This window comes from Diuraphis noxia, unplaced genomic scaffold (assembly GCF_037042655.1).
Source record: "Diuraphis noxia isolate RWA-SAM2 unplaced genomic scaffold, SU_Dnox_SAM2 contig0002, whole genome shotgun sequence".
NCBI classification, from domain to species: Eukaryota; Metazoa; Arthropoda; class Insecta; order Hemiptera; family Aphididae; genus Diuraphis; species Diuraphis noxia.
In genome coordinates this window covers 83,181,774-83,204,379 of record NW_028301712.1, presented here as the reverse complement: position 1 = coordinate 83,204,379, position 22,606 = coordinate 83,181,774, and the positions used below count along the sequence as shown (strand labels likewise).

At 29.9% G+C, this 22,606-nt stretch overlaps 1 protein-coding gene across 4 annotated transcripts in view; it reads right to left on the bottom strand.

Annotated features, from left to right (window-relative positions):
- The window catches only part of LOC107173420 (PAR bZIP family member Pdp1), a 68,254-nt gene that overhangs the window by 33,827 nt on the left and 11,821 nt on the right, over positions 1-22,606 (bottom strand). The window contains exon 1 of one of the 4 annotated variants that reach the window (XM_015523957.2): positions 10,494-11,164. The exons of 2 other annotated variants lie outside the window; for them this stretch is intronic. In XM_015523957.2, the coding sequence (XP_015379443.1) occupies positions 10,494-10,548 (55 nt within the window). In that variant the 5' untranslated portion in view covers positions 10,549-11,164. Of the gene's footprint in view, positions 1-10,493; positions 11,165-22,606 lie in introns of those variants that run through there. One more of the 4 variants, XM_089220055.1, reaches the window with a different exon arrangement.

Sequence of the window (22,606 nt, the reverse complement as noted above, 5' to 3'; positions counted from 1 at the left end):
AATAAAAGAATATATAATATGCACAGTATTAAAACTGACAGGTGCGCATCTTTTTCTTTTTTTTTTTAATCGTATCGATATACCTACCCACGGGCTACGACTGTTTCGGTTTGAACGTCATATTTTTGTTAAATTAACTACCCCATGCTGTAAAATTTAATACCAACAAATATAATATTTATCGTGCGATTGTCAATCATCATAAAATATAATCTAAACTTATATTAGCCATTAGACTTATAGGCCAACACCGATGTCCGATGTTTTGCATAATTATAACAAAATGTGTGTGTTTTTTTTTTAATAACTCGGGCATATCTAAAACGTTTGAAATTATTCAGATTAATTAAATTATTTCGGTTTCTTGACGATAGAAATATAATACTAGATATTGAGGAAAAAAATTATTTAAAAACCCGATCATGAGTATTGGACTACCGTAGAGATATTGTACGTACATGTCGTACATACATTTGTACCTATATATACTACAGGTCGACAAATTACAAATATCATAACTCGTTATAATATTATGCAGATACCTACGCAAACAACTCATTTTGAATCGATAATATAGATAACGCCATTTGATGTCATAAGAAATTTAAACATACATGTATGTATGATTCGCTACTTAAATCAAATAATATATTGGGTCAATATAATATATACTTTAGTGATTGGACAGAAGACTTAATGACACTATAACCCCGAATGATATCGATACTATAAGAAAATATAAATTTTAGAAGATAACATCTTCAATAGCTACATTGATATTTCCTTTGCATTGTATCATTACATTTTATAATATTATACATTATCATTTATAGGGACTCGGAACTTGATGACCTTAAAAACAATAAGAATTGACCTAAAAACATTACGAATATTAATTTTAAATTAATAAAAATACATTTTTTGTACGAGTAGTGAACTCAGGGGCGTAATTAAGGGTGGTGAGGGGGATATATCCCCCCCCCCAGAGCCTATATAATGTGTATATTTATAATATATTAAATTGAAGCTTATGGAATTATAATATGTTTTATCGTGCTGACATCACGACGAAATATATTAAATATAATTAATATCAAGAAATCTATAAATTATTATTTAATTTAAAAGTAAATTTTAATTCTAATATATTCAAAATTTACGTTTTGAAGAAATTATTATAATATTGTATAGGTACTAAATTGTGTAGAATTTTAAAGCACATTTATTAATACATTTTGTGTACATATATAATATTAGTTTAAGAATTTTTGATGAAATATTGTACTTGAAAATCTAAGTATTTTGTGTGGAAAAAAATGTTTATCCCCCCTAAGACAAATTCCTAATTACGCCACTGAGTGAACTCGTAGTCTATAGACTATACAACATACTCGTGCTATAATTTATGTCTATCACATCTTATTATTTATTACCTGAATATATTTATGATTTCATTTTTAAAACAATACTAAATAATAATTAACACAAAATTAAACATATTATTTCATATATCTACGTGTTTTTCATATTAATAAATAATATACAGCTTTTTTTTATATATATAATAGCAATAAATAACTGATAGAAAATATATTTAAATTTTTTAAATAATACAAAATGTTTTTTTATTATTTGCCTGGCATGAAATAGGCATTTAGTCAAATGGCTAGTCATTTAATTAAATGACTAGGCATTTAACTAAGTCTAGGCGGATAGTGAAATTGCATAAACATTAAATTCTTTGACTATATGCCTAGGCATTTAATAAAATGCCTGATTTGACTATATGCCTACGACATATATATATATATATATATATATATATATATACATATTATATATATATACCTATATTCTCAGCAGCACATCTTGATCATAATTCATAAACATACCTATAAGAATAAATGAGTATACCCTTATAGTAGATAGTATAATGGTGGACGGTTTCTAAATGAACATGACATGTATTATATTTCATATTTTCATCATATATTAATATGATGCTTGTGTTAGCATTCATTATAGTTAATCGAAGAATACACGTCTTGTATCAAAGTATCAATGATAAATTGATAAATGCAAGTAGTAAGTACGCAAATACTTAATTTAAGTAATAGTTATATATTTTTAACATGCCATAAAATTGAAATATTCGTTTCTTTGAGTGTAATTCGAATGCAAAGTATATTATGTATTATAATTTTTACAATGGAAATATTATTCAAACGTATAATACAGCAGGCAATAAACATTTGTCATACACTTATGTATATGCAGACACTAATTTTTTATCCAACTAAATAACAGTATGATATATTACAAGACTTATGCTTATATGTTGCATTATTGTTGCTGCAGTAAACGAAACTTTATCACAAAACAAACATATTTTAAACCAAATAAACGTTTATTTATTTTATAATATAATTTAAAAAAGGTCTAATTTCGAACATTGCACGAATATATCATTATTATTATATTTGTTATTTAAAAGAATAGTTAGTCGAGTAAAAAAATTCGAATCCAGTCAGTTTTTTAATTTGAACTTTGAAATTCGAATGTTGACAAAATTGGACTTCAAACAATTCATCACCAATTCATGCCAAATATTATGACAAATTTATTTATTTATTCAATCATAACTGTATTTGTAGCAAAAATGAATTTTTATATTTTTTTCTCGTAATGTGATCATTAAAACCTTACTATGTACTATGTAAATATTTTAATTTAATTGTCTGTATCGTATAGTCTTTCTACCTATACTAGTAATCATAGTATAATGTTAAACCTGTTTTTAATCAGCTATAGATAGGCCTGTTCGTTTGCTAGTTTTTTTATACACCTATGGTATTATATAAAAGTAATATATGTATAGTGTTATTTATTTTTGTGTCTTATACACAACTACACAAGACAGACGGTACATACATTTTTGTACCTAATCGTGAAAAAATAATATGTTGTGAAGTTCAATGATTTATTAACCACCGTTAGATCTTATAACTGATATATTATGTTAAAACCAACCTGGACAACCTATATCATACTTATTGAGCATTTATTAATTCCTGAAGACGTAAATTGAGGTTTTTTTAGTTGAATAAAGTTTTTTAGTTGAATCTTACTTGAAAACGGTTGAAATTATCTTTTGTTACTTTATATGCTGTAACTTGAGTATGATTTTCACATTGAAGATTTGTGTGGTTAGGTTATACTGGTAACTTTATATTTTATAGTAATTTATCATATACTAAGCAAAAATATTCTATTTCGTCTATACTAAATTTTTTTTTTAAAATTAATTATGAATAAATATACATAATATCTAGCTATACCTATATTACAATACATTAGTATCCAACAACTAATTCAGGACGTAGTGTTAGATATTTACATTTCATTCTAATTGAAGAAACATTTTTTTAGTAGGTAGATATCTACTTATTTAAAGTAAAAAAATCATAACTAATTCAGCATAATTGCATTAATTTAAATAATAGTTTTATAACATTAATACATTAAAACACACAATAATAATAATGTATCTATAAACCATAATATAGTTATTAAATTTCTTACTTTTAATTCAAATTTAATAAAATATAAATATAGATACTTACCAAGTATACTTTCAATGTTATTTGACTTTTTTTTAAATTCCAGTATAGAAAATCATTTAGAAAAAAACTATTAAGTCTGAAAAAATGTATAAAAATCATTAATTGATTTTATACTACCTAATTTATGCTGCACAACTTTCCACGTCCCACGATACATTATTAGTTAGTTTTTTAAATGTATATCTCAATGTCTGGACACGTCTTATTCCGAACAAAATATTATTTTACGTGCGATTGAAAAAAATAAATAAAAATAGAAAACGCATTTAATAGTTAATGTGGCACGGGTAGTTAGTAGTTTGCCTTGAAAATTGTTCTGGGCCATACTATCTTTACGTACCTATCGTGAGTTCGGCCGTCGGTATTTTTTCGTGGTTTTTTTATAATGCGTAAAAATAATGTTATTTATGTGTTGCATAAATTGACGCGCAAATTATTACGAAAGTGAACATTTTTTAACACACGGGTCATAGCGCAGGAGTATAAATTTAAAATTATGCATGTATCCGGTTGGCGATTACCTAGGTATATAATACCATGTGTAAAACCATACAATGTACACAGTATTAAATACACGTCATAATGTGCAATGCAATATCTACAACAGTTAATCACGACCTGATGCTGGGCTGCTGTAAAATGTAGGAAGAGTGAAACCAATGTATGGACTGATGTATAATGTATAACGACCAAATGACAAAGATATTTTTTCAGTAATCTTAGAAACAAAATATAATATGTATGTGTGTGTGTTCCCTCTCACCCGCATTACTGGAAATCAATATTATGTACATACCATTTGCGTGTCCGTATAATAATATAATATATGAAAGAGAAACCCCAGACATACATAGAATGTGTTTGACTCGGCGAGGTCAAAATGATTGTGCTATTGAATACATTGACTACAACGGTATCATAATATATTATATTTAAATAACTATATTTCCCACAAAGAAGAATACCTAATTCGTTTTGTAGTTCAAATGTACCTATATTATTTAAATATTACTACTACAAGTTAGAAAGTGTTACTTCACTATAAATATATATATATACATATAGTGATGTAGGCATTGTATTGGCGCTCAGGTAAATTCGACGAATCGGTAGGAGTAGGTACATAGATAGTATCGAATCAATAAGTAAAGAGTATTTTAGCTGTTCTAAAGCTGGTTACACACAGCAGTTTGTCCGGATAACCGCCTACAATATATTAAACATGGGTTATTCAATAATCGACATAATATATTCATACAGGCAAAACCGCGCCACCTGCGACCACTCATGTTCAATTCCTGAGCGGGAAACACCCTCCATGGAACAAGACTTGGTATCTTCAACACTATACAGCCATCACGACGACGTACGAAATAGTGAAGCACACAAGACACAACACGCTTTTGTTATCATAACTGCAGCATACGGCTTAACTAAAATAGTTTGAAAAACTCGCCATTTTTTTTTAGACATGATGCCAAATGTACATTCGATGTATTGATAAACGGTAATCAAAAATTCTCCTTTGGTCATTTAAGGTTCTACCTGGGAACGGCCGTAATAGGTTCCTGTGAAGAGCAAAAGCTTCATCGGCCACGAGAACAAATGGTTGTGGTGAACCAAGTTCGGTAGACATTGTTCAGGGGCAAAGTTTAATTTATCGCCATACAGTTTTTTTTTACCAAACGTTGATGTTTTGAATACATTACAGTCACTTTCTTTACCAAAAGATCCTACACCGATGATTCGGAAGCAATAATTGGGGTCACAAAAATAGCCATTAGAATCAGTGAAAAAAAGTGTTTATAATTATTATAGTTGTAACGAGACAGAACACACAATTTATCATCATTAGTCGTTGTGACTGTCGACAACCGCGTTAACCGTGGTGACTATAGCAAGTCACATAGCCACCGAAAAGTTGATACGAATTCGGCTATAAACGGACGCAAACGACGCATCAGATGTGAAATGATATGCTCACATATCATGATTGTATGCATATCATTACAGATGATTCCCGGCGCTACAGATGGCGCGCACCGCGCTATACGTTTGTACCACTTGCAATACCGCAACAGTTACGGTACACGTGGGCGGTATCGCATGCAATCAATGACACTCATCATATAAATCGATACTCATAAAAACAACCATCAAGATTACGGCACTGTACGGCCTAAAAATACCACCTTATAACATAAACTACCGAGTATGACAAAATAAGCTTCTAAATATCCGAGACGACCGGGGAAGACGGTAATTAAGCTACGACCGCTCCGATAGGTCACCGTCACCAAAAACCTTCCCAATCTTAATTGGCACAACGGTTCGGTCTACTCGTAGTTCGTACTATTCCATGACTTTTTTGTGAATATCTTACTGGCGTAGTATATGATCTTACAGTTGTCGTTTTTAATATTATTTTATATCGTTCTGGATATTAATAGACTAATAGTTCTGGAGAGTTAGACGAACCTCTTACCGTTAATCATTAAAATAATATTCTGAACGACCAAACGTCACTATCTCTTATCATTAATCCGGTCACTCTACAACGGATAGGGAGATTGTTACGAACCTCTTACCTTCTACCAGTTGTGGACACTACGATCATACAAGTCACCCCGCACTGACGAGCCGACACGAAGGACGTAATTTACTAGTCTATAACTGGTCTATAACAACAGTTACCTGTATATTTGGTCATTTACGTGATTATCCGGTTTATAACGATAATTACCTGTGCATTTGGTAAGTAACGTTGATAACCGGTGGATAACGTTAATTCCCATCTAACATCTTTTTGTGACTGTCATCACCTTTTAGTGTAGTAAAAATGCTTAGATTATCTTTAATAGTAGCTTTTCTGATAGGAAAGTGAATCTAGTTGGTAATTTGGGGAGTCGAAAGTAAAAATTTCTCAGTAGTATTTTAAAAGCGCCGTGAAAAAACAAAAGAAAAATTAAGGAAAAATATGTCCATTATGCAAGTAAATGTATGTTAACTCTTGAGAGCTAAAATCCAATACAAAAGTCTTACCTATACCATGGTGTTTGAAACAACTGAAAGTTATTTAATTCAGCGCGCGCCAATATTCACTTTATTTTATGTACAATAATTTGACTATTGTTAAATTTGGCGCCAAAAATAACTGCTCGTAGTTAGTGTTTAAACAAAACGGCTGACGCGGTTTTAAACCGTTGTGCATAAAAACAGCGACCGTGCGAGGCCAAACCGCTCTGTGTCTGTGTGTAACTAGCTTAACAGAAAAACGACATCCTTAGTGTACCTACTTGTATCGGGTTTGATGTTATTTTTTAATAGCTATTAATTAATGCTTTCGACGTATTATTTAGTATTTGCATAAAAATATTTGTCTTCGTCAAATGAGTAATGACCTCAATACATAATAATTAAAATCTTTGTCATAATATTATAGTGTCTAGTCGACGACTAAGGCTGGTGAGAAGGAATTATAAAAAATATTTTTTCTCCGGTACTAATCACTTAATCTCATTTATTACACAGCGATTTCCATAAATTTGCCGCACATATATTCACCGATAAAGCATTGCCGAATTGGCATTTTTTCTCAAACCACATAATACTATCGTGTAAGCAAACGGTAACACGGCATACACATGAGTAAACGACACACGCACATCAGAATTTATCATTATATGATAAATAACAATCGGAATGTTTGTCGAGTATTTCGATTTTAAGGGGATTGGAAACGGCGATTTTCTGTCCTTGTCTCACACACGTACATCATAGGATTATATAGACGTGTTTTATGTAAAAACTACAGATTGATATGATGAAGCGATGAGATTTATGAAAGCAGATTTGAATTTTTCGTCGAGTGTTCATGAGATCGTCCCACATATTTGATATTATCTCTCAAAATCCTAAAAACGATACATTGAAACAGAGTAATTAAAAAATTGACATATTTTAATTTTTGGAGAAGATTAAATTAAAAAATCAATGATGTGGGAAAGTGGATCTCAAAAAGATTTGACGACAAATTCAAATCTGTTTTCAGAATTCTTATCGCTTGATTACAACAATCGGTAAGTACTACGTTGGACATAGAACACGTCTATAATCCTATGTTGTATATGTGTTAGACAAAGATAGAATAACGCCGCTTCCAATCCCATTAAGACGATAATTATTGTGTTATTGTGTTTAATTACTATGTATCATGTATTGTGATGTTTTGTATGGTTGCAGAGCCGGATAATAGACAGATATTTTTAATAGGCTGTTAGTAAGTAAGCCCACATAATTCAATTTGATACATACAACATATTATATAAAATCTTAAGAATTTTCAATTTTTTATAAATTACAAGTTTTATTAAAATGTATACTTTGTATTTAAAAAATATGTATATATAGTGTGAAATATATGTAATTTCTACACTATAAATATATGTGAAAAAACATAGGTACACAATACATATTATAAATCATATTTTTATCCTAAATACCTATGTTCTAGCTTTTTGTGACCTATTAAAAGTCATATTTTGGTACTTCATCAAAACCCAATGGTAACCTTTCTGGATTTACCTATTTAGTAAATCTTTTTAAATTGTTAATGAAGTTGTTCCATCTGAATGGATTGCAACTAATTTGCAAGTACCATGTTAATATTGTATTATATATTATATACCTAAGCATAATGGATAATGAATTATGTTATTTGTTAATAAGATTTTAATTTTTTAATTTTATCTAATGTTTGATAACAATGTACCACAACATTTTATTAAAGACCACGGTTACTGTTTAACCGTTACCACTGCTGATTACTTTCAGGCTTTAGGCATTGCTATGAAATAGAATATAATAATTATTGTGGATTGATATGATTTAGCCAAAATTATAAACAACTACACAATTTTTTATTTTTAAATAGTATGTTTATTTTTGGTGCACCTACTATTAATATTTATTACTCGAAAAAAACTTCATTTGTTAGCCCTAGGCATAATATGCCTACCTCGTTTACAGTATGTTAATCCCGGATTGAATGTTTGAAAGTAAATGTAAGTGTTCGATAATCGTTAAGTATACATGTATATTAATATATTATATATTATGAAGTGTAATAATTTGTATAGCTAATGTCTACAAGAAAGGAAGGATGGCATAAAAACTAATATAATTTAAATTTACTATTAACTAAAATGTATGCGTAATTATTGCTAATCATGGTGAGGTTATGGAAGCCACAACGCTCTGTAATATACACGTGGTTTTTTATTTTTCACCAATAAACTATATTATACGCTATTATTTTTACTGATATTTTACTTATTAGTTATATTACAATAAAAGGGAAACGACGTTTTTAATATTTATCAACAAGACTTTTATAGACGGTTATAATTGTGCAATTCATTAGACGGTTATTTAACATAGCAATTGCGTACTATTAAACCAGTCGGTCGGTTATACGTAAATATCAGATTAAAATGTAAATTGCATATCTTTAAGTTGTTACCAAGCCGGTAATATTATTATCATTAAACATATTTATATATTATTTATACCTATAATAATAATAATAATAATAATAATTGTAGTCAACATAAGGTTTTATCTTATATAGTTAGGTATATCTAATAATATAAGTTTTTAACAAAACTCAATGGAATTTTTCGTCATTAATTATTTTAAGCCTTTATGAAACCGAAATGTTTCTACCTGTCGGCTATTGTTGTGTTAGGTAGGAGAAGCTTATTAGTGCATTACCAACATCATTATAATAATTATAAATACGACGACACTAAGTGTAAACGTACTCGCATTACAGCGCTAGGTGATCAAAATAGTATTGAATAGTATTAGTTAATTATTGACACGTTTTCGCCACTAATCGTTAAAATTTAATACAACTTTAATATTATTATTTTATAATGGATTCGTTAAAAATGTGTTTGACAGACATTATTTACTTTAAAATATCGTAAACTGTCCACTATAATAATAATCGATAAGCGGAATCATTTCCTTGAGAACATTACATTGTTTTACGTATATTTATCGTTACAATAGTAACACAATATTCGAGCGCCGAGGTAGATGCAACGTGTTAAATTTAACTTGGTACACTTAGTACAGTGTACCGAAAAACCACAAAGACGGTATCAAACGTTATCAATCGTCAATAATAGTCACAATTGATCAGAGTGATCATAAAATCGCGTGTTAATTATAATTATGATATAATGATATTTATTGACGAAACTGCGTTGTCGTCGTCGTTCTTTAACAGACCGGCTTGGGACGTGTGCGTTGTGCGCATGCGCGTGAACGACGTAAGGCTGACGAAACAAACATAATAATATCATAAATTATACGATGTTGAATATTGTTGTACAACGAGTCAACGACAGTCACACAGTATTATGCGGCAGGCAGACCGACAATTTTATTATTTAGGCATATCACTACGCATGTTAACCGCAATCATAATCCAAATAATTACTAAACATTATTGTAATGATTATTATAAATTACGATATTGTTTCACCGTCGGGTTCGAACAAAGAGAACGCGTGGATCAGATCGGAACTTCGTTCTTCTCTCGTCGATCGTTTTTTTTTTTGAAAACTTAACCCACTAATACACCCGAGCCGCGAACGCCTCCAGGCAGATTATTATTATATAATTATGGTCTACGTATTGCCACCAGTAACGCAAAGTAAACGATATTGTAAAAAAGTGTTATTGTACACACACACACACCATAATAGCATTTTTTTTTTAACCATATTGATTCGTAATACAACGTGTCGTTATGTGGCATAATAATATATAACGAGAAACGAGATTTCAGCAGTTTCTTACCCATTTCTACCGAATCTTCAGCGAAATCTTCTTTCAGACTCGTCGAACGGTCCATACATTTATCGTCAACGTCGCCTCTGCAATCTAAAAGAAGAAGGAACACACACGCCGCCGGAGTGAGTGCGTGCCCTACGATTAAAGTTTTTTCTTTTTCAACGCACCGTACACCACGAGAGAGAGATAATTAATTAATTATAATTGACAAATCATCGTTGTACAATGATTATTGATGTTTGTGATAGGGCCGAGTTTAATGACGACGGGTCGTGGCGGCACACGAACGCAACACTATCACGAAATGAGTAAAACGCGCGTAAAAAATAAACGATCGGATCGCAATGTATTCGGCCGGGACGGAGAACACACCGTGCACGCTAAACGACCATACGCTATAATAGTCGCCGCGTATAATATTAGCCGGACGGACGACGGTCGGGCGCGTTTAATGGTTGAAATATCTACAGTGTGCGGCACGGCACGAAATACGTTCCATAAAATATTCTTATTTCGTCACAGCTAATTAAAAGATAAACACACACGAGAAAAAAATCAAATAAAACCGGTTCGATCGAAAACCAGATAATGTTTAATACACGTTTCCCCTTTTCCGCTGATCCAGCCACACACACACACACGTCTAACCTCGGATGATAATAATAATAATAATAATATGTCTAATATTGTAGTATTATTGAAAAAGCTTACAAGCGTATTAAATTATTATTATAATATATATAACATAATATTATGTGCTATCTTTACGCGCTGCTCAAGGACTATTTTATTCAACGCCCATTATTTGCGTATCGGCGGCGGCGGCGGCGGCGGCGGTTGCGATATGTGATGTGCGCTGCGACGGCTGTGCAGTATACACTGACTACATTGTACTGTATAATAGTTCGAGTTATTGAATAGAATTAACAGAGTGTCGGTGATAGATAATTAATAATTATTGTTTTTGACAATAATATGCACGCGCACATACACACAATACAATACAATACAAGTGGTCACAATATATGTGTATAGGTGTCGCTGATCCGGGACGTGCCTCGGGTATGATAATAATATTATAGCACCACAACCATCATTATCATTATTTTTTCCCCAATCAGACTACGGATTATAATCTAAACCCCGATGATGATAAAATTATTAAAATATCATGGAAAACACTAATAGCATAAGTATGTACTACACGCGTCTAGTGTCATTACTGTTCGCCGTTTTATACCAAAACTATGATAAACACTGTACTGAAGAATATTTATATAGCATTTCAGGCTTCAACGAACACCTGTTGTAAAAGTCTGACTATGCAAATGGTCAGCGTTTGTGGCATCGTAGCCGAGTATATTATTATTGTAATATGGGTAATATTGTAAACGAAAGTTTTTACCTTAGATCATATTTAATGGATACAGCTACAGGCTAAATTTAATATGAACTATGAAGCCAACATAACTAAGGTGAATTGTGGCTAATGTGCAAGCCCGCAATTTATATCTCGCGCAGACGCGCGGTTCAACCGCAATCACCACTGATTTTGAGATTTTGACAATGATAACGAAAAACAAAATTCTAGTTATTTTTTCAATTATTATTTAGAAATAACCGTTTTTTAAATGTATAATTTATAAATATTTTTTTTAAATATTAAACATAGAGTATATTAGTATAAAACTAAGTGTTAAATGGCATTATTATTACCATGCCATAGTTTAAACAGGTACCTACGACCTACAACACTATCTGTAATGAATTATGAAATATGAATATTAATTATTAAATATTGTGGACAAATTTTGAATTCACATAAATACTAAATAGTAAATACGTAATTACATTCACATATTATCGTAATGCAATAATACATATTTTTATTTAGTATTATAATGATTACGCATGCGCAATAGATATCAGTCACCTTCATAATGTTGCCTTCAACCCGTAGTTAATGATCTGAGGTTTTTACCTACCTCTACAGATTCGTTGTTAAATTTAGCACACAGAAATATCGGAATTCCTTAAAATATAATAGTTATTGATAATTTGATATATGCCGTGAATAGTATTATTATAGTGTCGCCGCCGACATGCAAATGCATATTGCATCGTCATACGATATTAGTCATTTGGAACGATATCAACAGTATTATCATAATCAATAAACGTCATTGTAATTTAACGACCACGTGGTTTAAGGGGTTTTTTTTTATTCAGACGTTATTATCTTTGTGGGTAGACGGTCTTTGCATACTAAAATTTAGTTGTGACAAGTAGTAGTTATATTATAATATCATGCACTATACAAAGATATGCGTAGGTATCTATCGAAACAACACACGACTACACGAGCCATCCCGTCTTGTCGTGGTGTACGTATAATATTGGCTATTAGGCATAATAATCTGATTATTATTATTTATATATAATATAATTATTCAATGAACTCGCCTTGTACAGCATCACTTTAAAGTAGTTGGTTATTTAAATTTTAAATTAACGTTCGAGGTTTGGCCATGAGTCTATAATATTTTCAAAAAAAAAAAACGTGCATGTATTCAAAAGTAAAATGGTTGTTTTTATATAGGACCACCATTTGTTATTTATTATTATGATTTTTTTTTTTTTTATTCTTGATCAGGCATCAACAACTAAGGAATTAATGCATAATACATGACACTATCTTACTAGATTTTATACACTATAAGCTAAAAAAAAAATACTAAAAGCCCCTATACGATATTAGTGTTAGAAAATGTAATATGTAATATATACAGTAATATACATTATATATTTAAAAAATCCATGTTAATTGATCTACAAGTAATAATTTTAGGGATTTAAAAATTGTTTACAATTGTCTTTCTGACTTCTGTGGGTTGAGAGCGTTGAACCTATAAGTTTATCTGAGTTTCAAAGTTTGCTCTTGGACAAATTGCTTTGACCCTTTTGAAATAACAATTATTAAGAATAGATGAGTTAAATGGATTTCGTCTTCATTAGTCAGGATTTAAGGCCCGACTGCAATATAAAATAATTAAATTAGTGTAAAATATGAGGTCTAAAAATATGAGTTAGATAGTTAGATAGGTAATCCGATGTGAAACGGTTTTCGATATTAATTTTATTATTATTGTTATTTTCTTTTAATTACTTAAATCTTTTTTTGTTCAGACGAAATCTATATTACTGATATTTTTATCACGGGATTAATGCTTGTTAATAATTAATAAAAAGATTAGTATCTTAAATGGTAATTTTTTTTTATTAATTATTACTAATTACATATTTGCTTCTGTGGTATTGATTTAAATATATACATTTAATTACAATGCAGTGTACCACTGTATACCTACCTATAAAATAAAATTAGTTTTGATATGTTGCGTTCTACCCGTATATATTATAATAAAGTATTGACTGTATACATATTTTATTTCTTATAAATTGAATTTTAATTATTATTAGCACATTTTAATAATAAATTCAACAAAACGGGATACGATCAAAAGAATATACAATAATATATTTAGAGGTACATGATATAACCTAAATATTTATCGAAATTATGTTGTTGGTAGTTTTATGCTATAAAGCAAAAAAATGTGGTTGAAATTTTTGAAAAATAATTTGTATTAACTTATTACTATTTTAAATTAATATAGTAATGATGCACACACACAACGGAATTCTGTGGAGAACAATAAATTCTAAAAAAATTTTTTGATATAGTTAGTTACTAAAACAGTAATATGAAAGTACTAAAACTAAATACCTACTCATCGAGTTTAATTAACAATTTTTTTATCAAGTTTTGCGTACAAACTAAAACTGCTCATAACACACTTGAAAAATTAACTATCGCAAAAACCCAACACTCGAATACAATTAAGAGTACGTAACAGTGGTATTTGTTGTCTCCGTTTTACCAGAGCGTACGTAATACTCGTATAGCAAATTTACGCTCAGCAGAACACTTGTAGCTCCTTTAATTTAAAAATTACAGTGAATCGACCTATTATGAAACTTGATGGTAAGAACATTATCTGTGTTTGTATGTTGGTTTTTTACGATAATTCAATTTTTTAAGTGAGTTATGAGCATTTTTAATGTACTGTATATTATATGCTCATAACTCACTTAAAAATTGAATTATCGTAAAAAAACAACGTACAAACACAGATAGTGTTCTTACCATCAAGTTTCATAATAGGTCGATTCACTGTAATTTTTAAACTAAAGGAGCTACAAGTGTTCTGCTGTGCGTACATTTGATATATTACGCACTGGTAAGACGGAGACAACAAATTCCACTGTTACGTACTCTTAATGTTCTTCCCTTTAAATGTCATTAATTCATTTTAATTTTTAAACTAATGGAGGTAAACGTGATCTTCAGAGCGTAAATTTGCTATGTTACGCACTTGTAAAACGGAAACACTAAACAGCATCATGATGGCATCCTCTTAATATGCGATAATTCTCTGGCAGCTTCAGCTGTCAGAAAAGTAGGTTTTCAGTCAAAAAACAACCAATAAATAGTCTACATTAGCTCCAGTAGAGCGACTCCACTCGCAAGATAAACAACTGATACATTATAATTTTGAGCATAAATATATTATTTATTAGAGAAAAAATTTAATAGGTACCTATTTTACAGCATTATCGGGATGATAATTGCAGAGCATGCGATTAATTTTTTAAATTTTAACCTTATTAAATTTTCTTCGATAACTCATACCATTGATTATAAATACTAGTATTTATAATCAATGCTCATACATAGATTTTACAGCAAATTTTAACAATTTTAGGAAGTGAGAAACAAAACATGAGAACGCCAATACTTGCTATCGTGGAGTTTTTAATAGAAACTAATTACCTGAATCTAGATTGACAGAATAACCAATGGATAATCAGTCTATCAAATATATTTTTAACATTTTTGTTGTATCCTCTAGCAATATAATTACGTTCCACATGCAACAGGTATACAACATGCCCACGGTATAAATATCCTTGAAATAACTTTGTAATACATATTCCCCATAATTTAATGTTAAAAATATGAGATTTTTATATTTCAAATAGTTTTGTAACTATTAACTATAGAAATTAATTAGTTACCTACGTGTATTTAATTCACAAAATGAGTAGTTATACTTTTGTTTACCTTAAAATGTTTGTTGATGAACTATAAAATTAAATGTTAAAACAAGATCACATGGTTAGGTATTGTTCCTAATGTTCCTATATTATAAAATAATGAAAGCAGTAGTAGAGAACGGTGGACTGGGACGAGACGACCTTTGTTAAAAAATAACCATAAAAAATGATGTCAGCCAGCAATTTGACGTCGTCTTTATGAATACCGAATTTTTTAAGATCTATAACCTGTTTTTGTGAAAACTGGTCATTTTTAAAATGAAATATTGCTTAGAGCCTGACTAAGTTATAATTGTATTTAAACTCGTTTTGATCATGCATTTAATATAATTCAATGGATGTTTCATTTATAGATTTTAAAACTATGTGTACACAGTTAGTCTTATACATAATATAGTCTATTATATACATGGAGAAAAATCAATTCAATCAATATCAAAAATGTGGTCAAGTGTGTAACGCTGTCCATACACATTATAGGAGTGACTAAAAATTACTGTAATGGATATTTTCAATTTGAATTAAATAATATAAAATCATTATACCTATGTATATAAAAAATGAATCTTATAGTGAAGAAAGTCTGTCAGACTAGAATATTGATAAGAATATTTTATGATATTATTGTAAAAGAGTTATTTATTTTACTATTAGACATACAGATACTATACAGTAGGTTAAATTAATTTTTTCCAAAAATATTGCAGCCTTTTTTAAATATCAAATTTAAACTTAAAATTTTTATAGTAAAAACTGTTAATATATTTTTAGATTATTTACTTTTGACCCCACCAAGCACCACTTAGATTCACTTTCCTACCAGAAAAGATGCCGAAGTAGAAAATCAAAGCATTTTTACTGCCTCAGAGGGTGAGACAGGCAAAAAAAATAAAAATAATAAAACGCATCAATTTATAAAATGTATACATTCATCGCTCCACTCGGAATATAAAATTATAGAACCTAAAAACAAATGTTATGTTGTATTGAAACCATGGTAAATATCAGAGTAAGAAGTAGCTCAGCTTAACAGACATAGTAATAATTGAAGTGTTTTTGTTGTAATAAATTATTTTAAATAGTCCCCACACACCATATTTATGGCTCTGGTACAGAACTAAATCCGAGATCCTCTTAAAAACAATTGATTTTGAAAATGTTTTCTGATAGGAATACATATACCTATTGAAGTAATTACTTGCATGAACGCCGGGCCATGAGTTCTTCTGACTCCCCCCCCCCACTTGTAGGGGCCCTGATTATAAGTAATTCTACACAAGTCTATATATCTTGAAAAAAAAATGTCAAATAAAAAACGACCAGGTAAAAATCGTTAAATGTTTTTACACAAAAACCACATTTTTTTTTGTTATAATTTTATAAATGTTAAATGGTATATATAAAATAAAAAGTGTCTTTTTTAAGTTTGCTATATTATTCAAGTGGATTGGCCCTAAGGTAAGAGTTTGTCCCTCAATAAATTATAGTACAATTTTAATTCTATGTTCTCAGTAGGTATAGTCATTACTTATTTCATCAAGCTGGTTTATTTTTCTTCAAAAATTAGATGCCATTTTCCTCTACAAAAAAAGGTCAGGTTAAAGCCTTTTTGATATTTATTTTATCAATATTAAATAAAATAATTTGACAAAATGATAATATAATTATGAACAAATAAACTTGTTAATAGGCAGATCAAATGTAATTAAATTATGTATTATATTTTTACTATATTATACACATGAGTTAAGAATATATTTATTATATATTCAATTCTTTTTTGGTAGAGGAATATCGTATTTCAATAATCATGAAAAATGGCAGCTGCAATTTATTGCAATACCCTGCAGACACATCATAGAGAGCGTGCGAGCCATAGGCGTAAACTTCATTGTCACGATTGACTTTGACTCAAACATTAGATAATAGAGAGCAATGCCGTAGAAACCGCGGTGCGGGCGGTTCATTGCACCGGGGCCCCACGTTGCAATTTCTAATATGAGGCCCATACTTAAATAAAATAATTAAGAATCTATGCTAAGAACAATTTTTTTTATTAAGATCACAATATAATTTTAATGCCGTTAGTACTTTATTATTTTAGCATAATATAGCATCCCCCAGGCTTCAAATTAGCTTTGCCAGTTCCCAAACAATATGATGTACAGTATAGTTGCTTAATATTTTAAATAAATAAAGAGTAGCAACTACATTAACATTTATACAATTTCAAATTTATTATTAGTTATTAATTTGTCTATACAAAGTATTGAAGAAAAATTAATTATATTTGTATTATAATTGAAAAGTAAGAATATGAATGAGTAAAAATTTAAAATTATTGCAATGCGGTTTATTGCAGTGGGGTTACGAACTGTGGGGGGCAAGCCCCCGCGGATCCGTGTACCATCAATTTTATCAGCACCCCTATATTTACACCCTGCAATGTGCGCCTATTTAAAGGGGCCGCAGATTAAATTTGCACCGAGGCCCATCTAGTTCAAGCTACGGCACTGATAGAGAGTGGTTTAGAAGTTTAAGTGCATACATAAATTGTCATCACTGGATTTGAGGTATAATTGTTGAAATTATTGGCATACTGTTAACTTATTATCCCTTACTTGTTCTAGTGTTCTATATTATAAATCAGAATAAACTATAATAATAAATCATCAGCTCAATGTAATTACTATTGTAGGTAATAAATTGATGTCTAAATATTATTTTAAAATATTTAAATTTAATATCATACAGTTGGTAATATGGTATCATCTATAAAACGATAATTATATCCAAAATTTATTTTTTTTGTATAATAATTGATTAATTAATTTAAATATGCATCGTAGCATACATTCTTATAATCTTATCATAATAATGAGACAATAATAATTTTGTAATCAACTATCGTTTGAAATTATATATAATTTTACAAATAGAATATGAAAACATGGAAAACCAAAATATCGAAATTTAATGTTTTCAAAATTGTTTTTTTCATTTTTTACCGACTACCAGCATAGTTATCGACAATTACATTTTAGGTCCTCTATTCACAAACTACTTACATTACAATATCCTCGTGTGAAATTAATTTTCTTATTGCTTAACTTCTGAATTTTCTATTGTAAAAAAATAGTCTTGCAGCATTAAGAAATACACACACGTTTTAATTTGTATCAAAGAAAACAAGATTGCTAATGATAATTCACATTTTAATGTTGTTTAAATGACAGTAATAGCAGGTATTTAAATCTTAGAATATTTTATGAGCACAGCAATCGGCTCTGATTATATGGTTATCCTTATCTATTGATAAATTGTTCGGCATTCCGTGTAATATTCTAAAACAACGCCCCTGCGACATCTATTTTCTCCGTCTTAAATTACGTATACAACATAGACAATTTGCGTTAATATAATATGTTGTTGCGTTGATATAGTTTTAATATTACAGTAATTTGACGAAGTATATTATAAAATTTAAAGATAAGAATATTATCATTGCTCTTTCATTGGTTTTTAAAAATTATTTTAGTATAAAAGCGATTTCTGAGCTTTTTTTAATTTTAATATTTTGCATACTTATAATTTCTTTTAAATTAATACATAAAAAAAAAACCGACGAGAAAACACAGACAATGTTCTTACCTTTGGATTTGATAATAGGTTAAATTTACACGGTGAATAATTATTAAGTTTACAGTTTACACATAATAATTATTAACCCAAATAAAACAATATGAATTCTGTGAAGACTAGAGAGCAAATTTTCAGTTGTACGTTTGTAAGACAGAGACAGCACATCCGGACATCACGTCCTCCCAAGTCCTACCTATTTTACCATTATATATTACTTCAATGAAAATATATTTTTGCTCTCTATCAAGGCCTAACGTTCTTGCAAATAGTTATTTCAATATTTATGAGAAAAATGTTTGAAAATTAATTGTTATTAAAGAGGGGCCCGAATTTAGTTCTGTACCAGGGCCAAAAATATGACGTGGGGGTCTGGTCACATAAACCGTAGTGTTTTAAGATCAATGACCATACAGCAACATCCTAACGTTATAATATTTTCTGCCCATTTTTAAAATTAAGTTTATTATAACACCGATATAACCTATATAAGTATATTATTAATTTTCATCTGTAACTGTTACAATGGATTTTAGTCGGCAGATATAATTTATTTATAACGATCCAACGAGGAAGTCTTGCTTAAGTGTAATTTTTCCAATGGCACTAGCAGGGCAAAGCAGAGGTGCAAATCTAAGAGAGTATGGGGCACTTTCAAACATTGAATATTTGATATAAAAATATTTTAGACTTTTTTTTGATTAGAAGAAAATATAAAAAAAAATTGATAGAAAAATGATATAAGTATCAGTTTAATTTATTATTAATATTATAATTATTGTTTCAATTTATATGTTTTTATTTTTAGAGTAAGGTATTTATTAATAGATTATTAATAGATATATATTATGCGAAGGCAGCAAATTTTTTTTTAATAAGTGGGTATTGAAAAATTTTGTTTTGCTACCCTTTCCTCTCATAATTAGGAATGATTTTGTGACTCTGGTGCAAAGTCAATCATTTCAAAAACACTTAAATATTTTCATCATAATTTTGGAATCGATCAGATTAAGCGGGTGTGCTACCTGAACTTGACTTTGAACAATGATTGATTTACAAAACGTTAACTAATTTTAATAAAACTGGCTACATATTTTAGTCATTAAAAGGTGCGTTTATATAGAATGGCCTGACAAGTAATTTAAATCTGTAGGTACGTTGATTAAAAAAGTCGTTGAAAAATGAAAATTTCATATTATTGTTCCGGTCACGAGTCATAGTAAATATGTTGTGGGTAATCATACCATTTATCGTGTGTAGAACAATAATTACACTTGTTAGGTTTTTATATTTCTATCGAATTTCAAAGTTTTTTTCCGCTCCTGTTTTAAACGTTTCCTAACCGTAATGACCACACGCGTATTCATCGAATAACGCTGACTCGACCCCTATAATATGTATATTATACATGCGACCCTACAACGCGCGCGTGTCTTTTTATCAAGGGAGGATTTAGTTTTTTGCGTATATTACTTTCACTGCGTGTTCGCTCTATCCAGGGGGGAAAACGGTGGAGGAAGCCGGAGAACTGTCGTTTTTAAAAAAAAAAAAATTGTTTTTTCCCTAGTCTATATAATAGGCATACATGCTGGGCGAGGGTCACTGAACGATTTGTCAATTGTTGGGAATAACCGAATAACCATGTTATATACTATGCCTATACATATTTTATTAAATATATTGCATATTATCGGGTGCGACACATATCCACGCATATCGACGACAGCAGACACCCCCCCCCCCCCCCCCCCGCCGGAGAAGCCCGACACCAGGTTTCTGTGGTCACTATATCGTATATCACTTACTTCGGAAATACATACATCGACCTCAAGCACCACATGCGTTCCATTTTACGTACCTATATATAGGTACACGCATACTAATAATATAGTAATGTGTAGGCAAGTATATGGCCTATGGCCGGCAACATATATAGTGTGCCGCGGGTATACTTCTGCGTTTTTTAGCACATTGCTACACGTCGTAAAATTATAATATCATAATATATTATTTGATTATATATATATTATATTACCCGTCCTGTGATCGGCGGCATTTTACAGGACATCGCGGAATGATAACTGTGTTGAGGGGAGAGCTCACCGCCGTTGACGACTGCGATCACTATCTAGTTTACTTCGGCATTTGACGAAATATAATGTGTTGTAAAAACGACAAAATATAAAGTTTCGCGGATAACATAATTTCTTATAGTAGGCAATATTGTTATTGACCAAAAGTCAAAACATTAAAACAATTTTACCACTATTATTGTTTTCGTCAGTTCTGTAGGCAATGAAAATGCGAAAAGGTATACAAAGACAATAATTGCCATATCTGCCCCGTGTTATAACGATAATAGAAATTGATTTCCAAACGGGTGCCTATATAGTATATAGTTTATAACACTAGCTTGTTATATGAAGCATAAACATAACTTGTATGATTGATAACATGTATACAGGATGATTCATCATTATACGTAGGTACCTATTCTTTTTTTCCAAAATAAAAAATTGTATGCTACATTTATTTTATATGTTTGCGAAACCATATTTAATAAGGATTCTAAGTAGGCACTTTAATAATGGATAAATAACTCTTTTGAATTAATTATATGAACATTTTCAAAAACATTATCGAATAAATAACTTGGGTAATGTAAAAAAGTGTAATTATCATTTGAAAAACAGAAACTCGTCCTAAAGTAGCACGAAAAAATTCAACGATTTACAGAAAACATATCTGATTTTTTTTTATAAATTCCAAAAATTAGAATTTGAATAAATTCAATGTGTCTTATTGCATTTGTCAAGAATTGTCAAAAATTTTCTATAAGTCAAGCACAGTTTTTTTTTTTGAAATTTTTAACTAAAAAAAAATTTCACGTATAAAGTGCAAAGAATATTTTGTATAGGTATATACAAAAAAAAATCACGTTTCTTATGAATTGTATGTATACCATCACTTGGTTTACCTATAATCTGAAAACCAAAACAATCGATTTTTCGTTTACGAGTTAAAGCACTTAATACATGAAAAGCAATTTAATATTTGTAATATCCGTTTAATTATGTGTGTGCTTGTATACGACGTACATTATGGTAGAACTCGGAAGAAAAAGTGGGTTAAGCCATACTATGGTGGTAGGTTTTGGCGCGTGGAATATACGAGGAAAAACGCTATAAGACATCATACCTTTGAGTAGGTAAAATATTAAAATAAATATTATGTAGGTAGGTGGTATAACATAGAAATGTATAATATATTCTACATGTTCTGTTAGCCTTGGACGTTTTTCT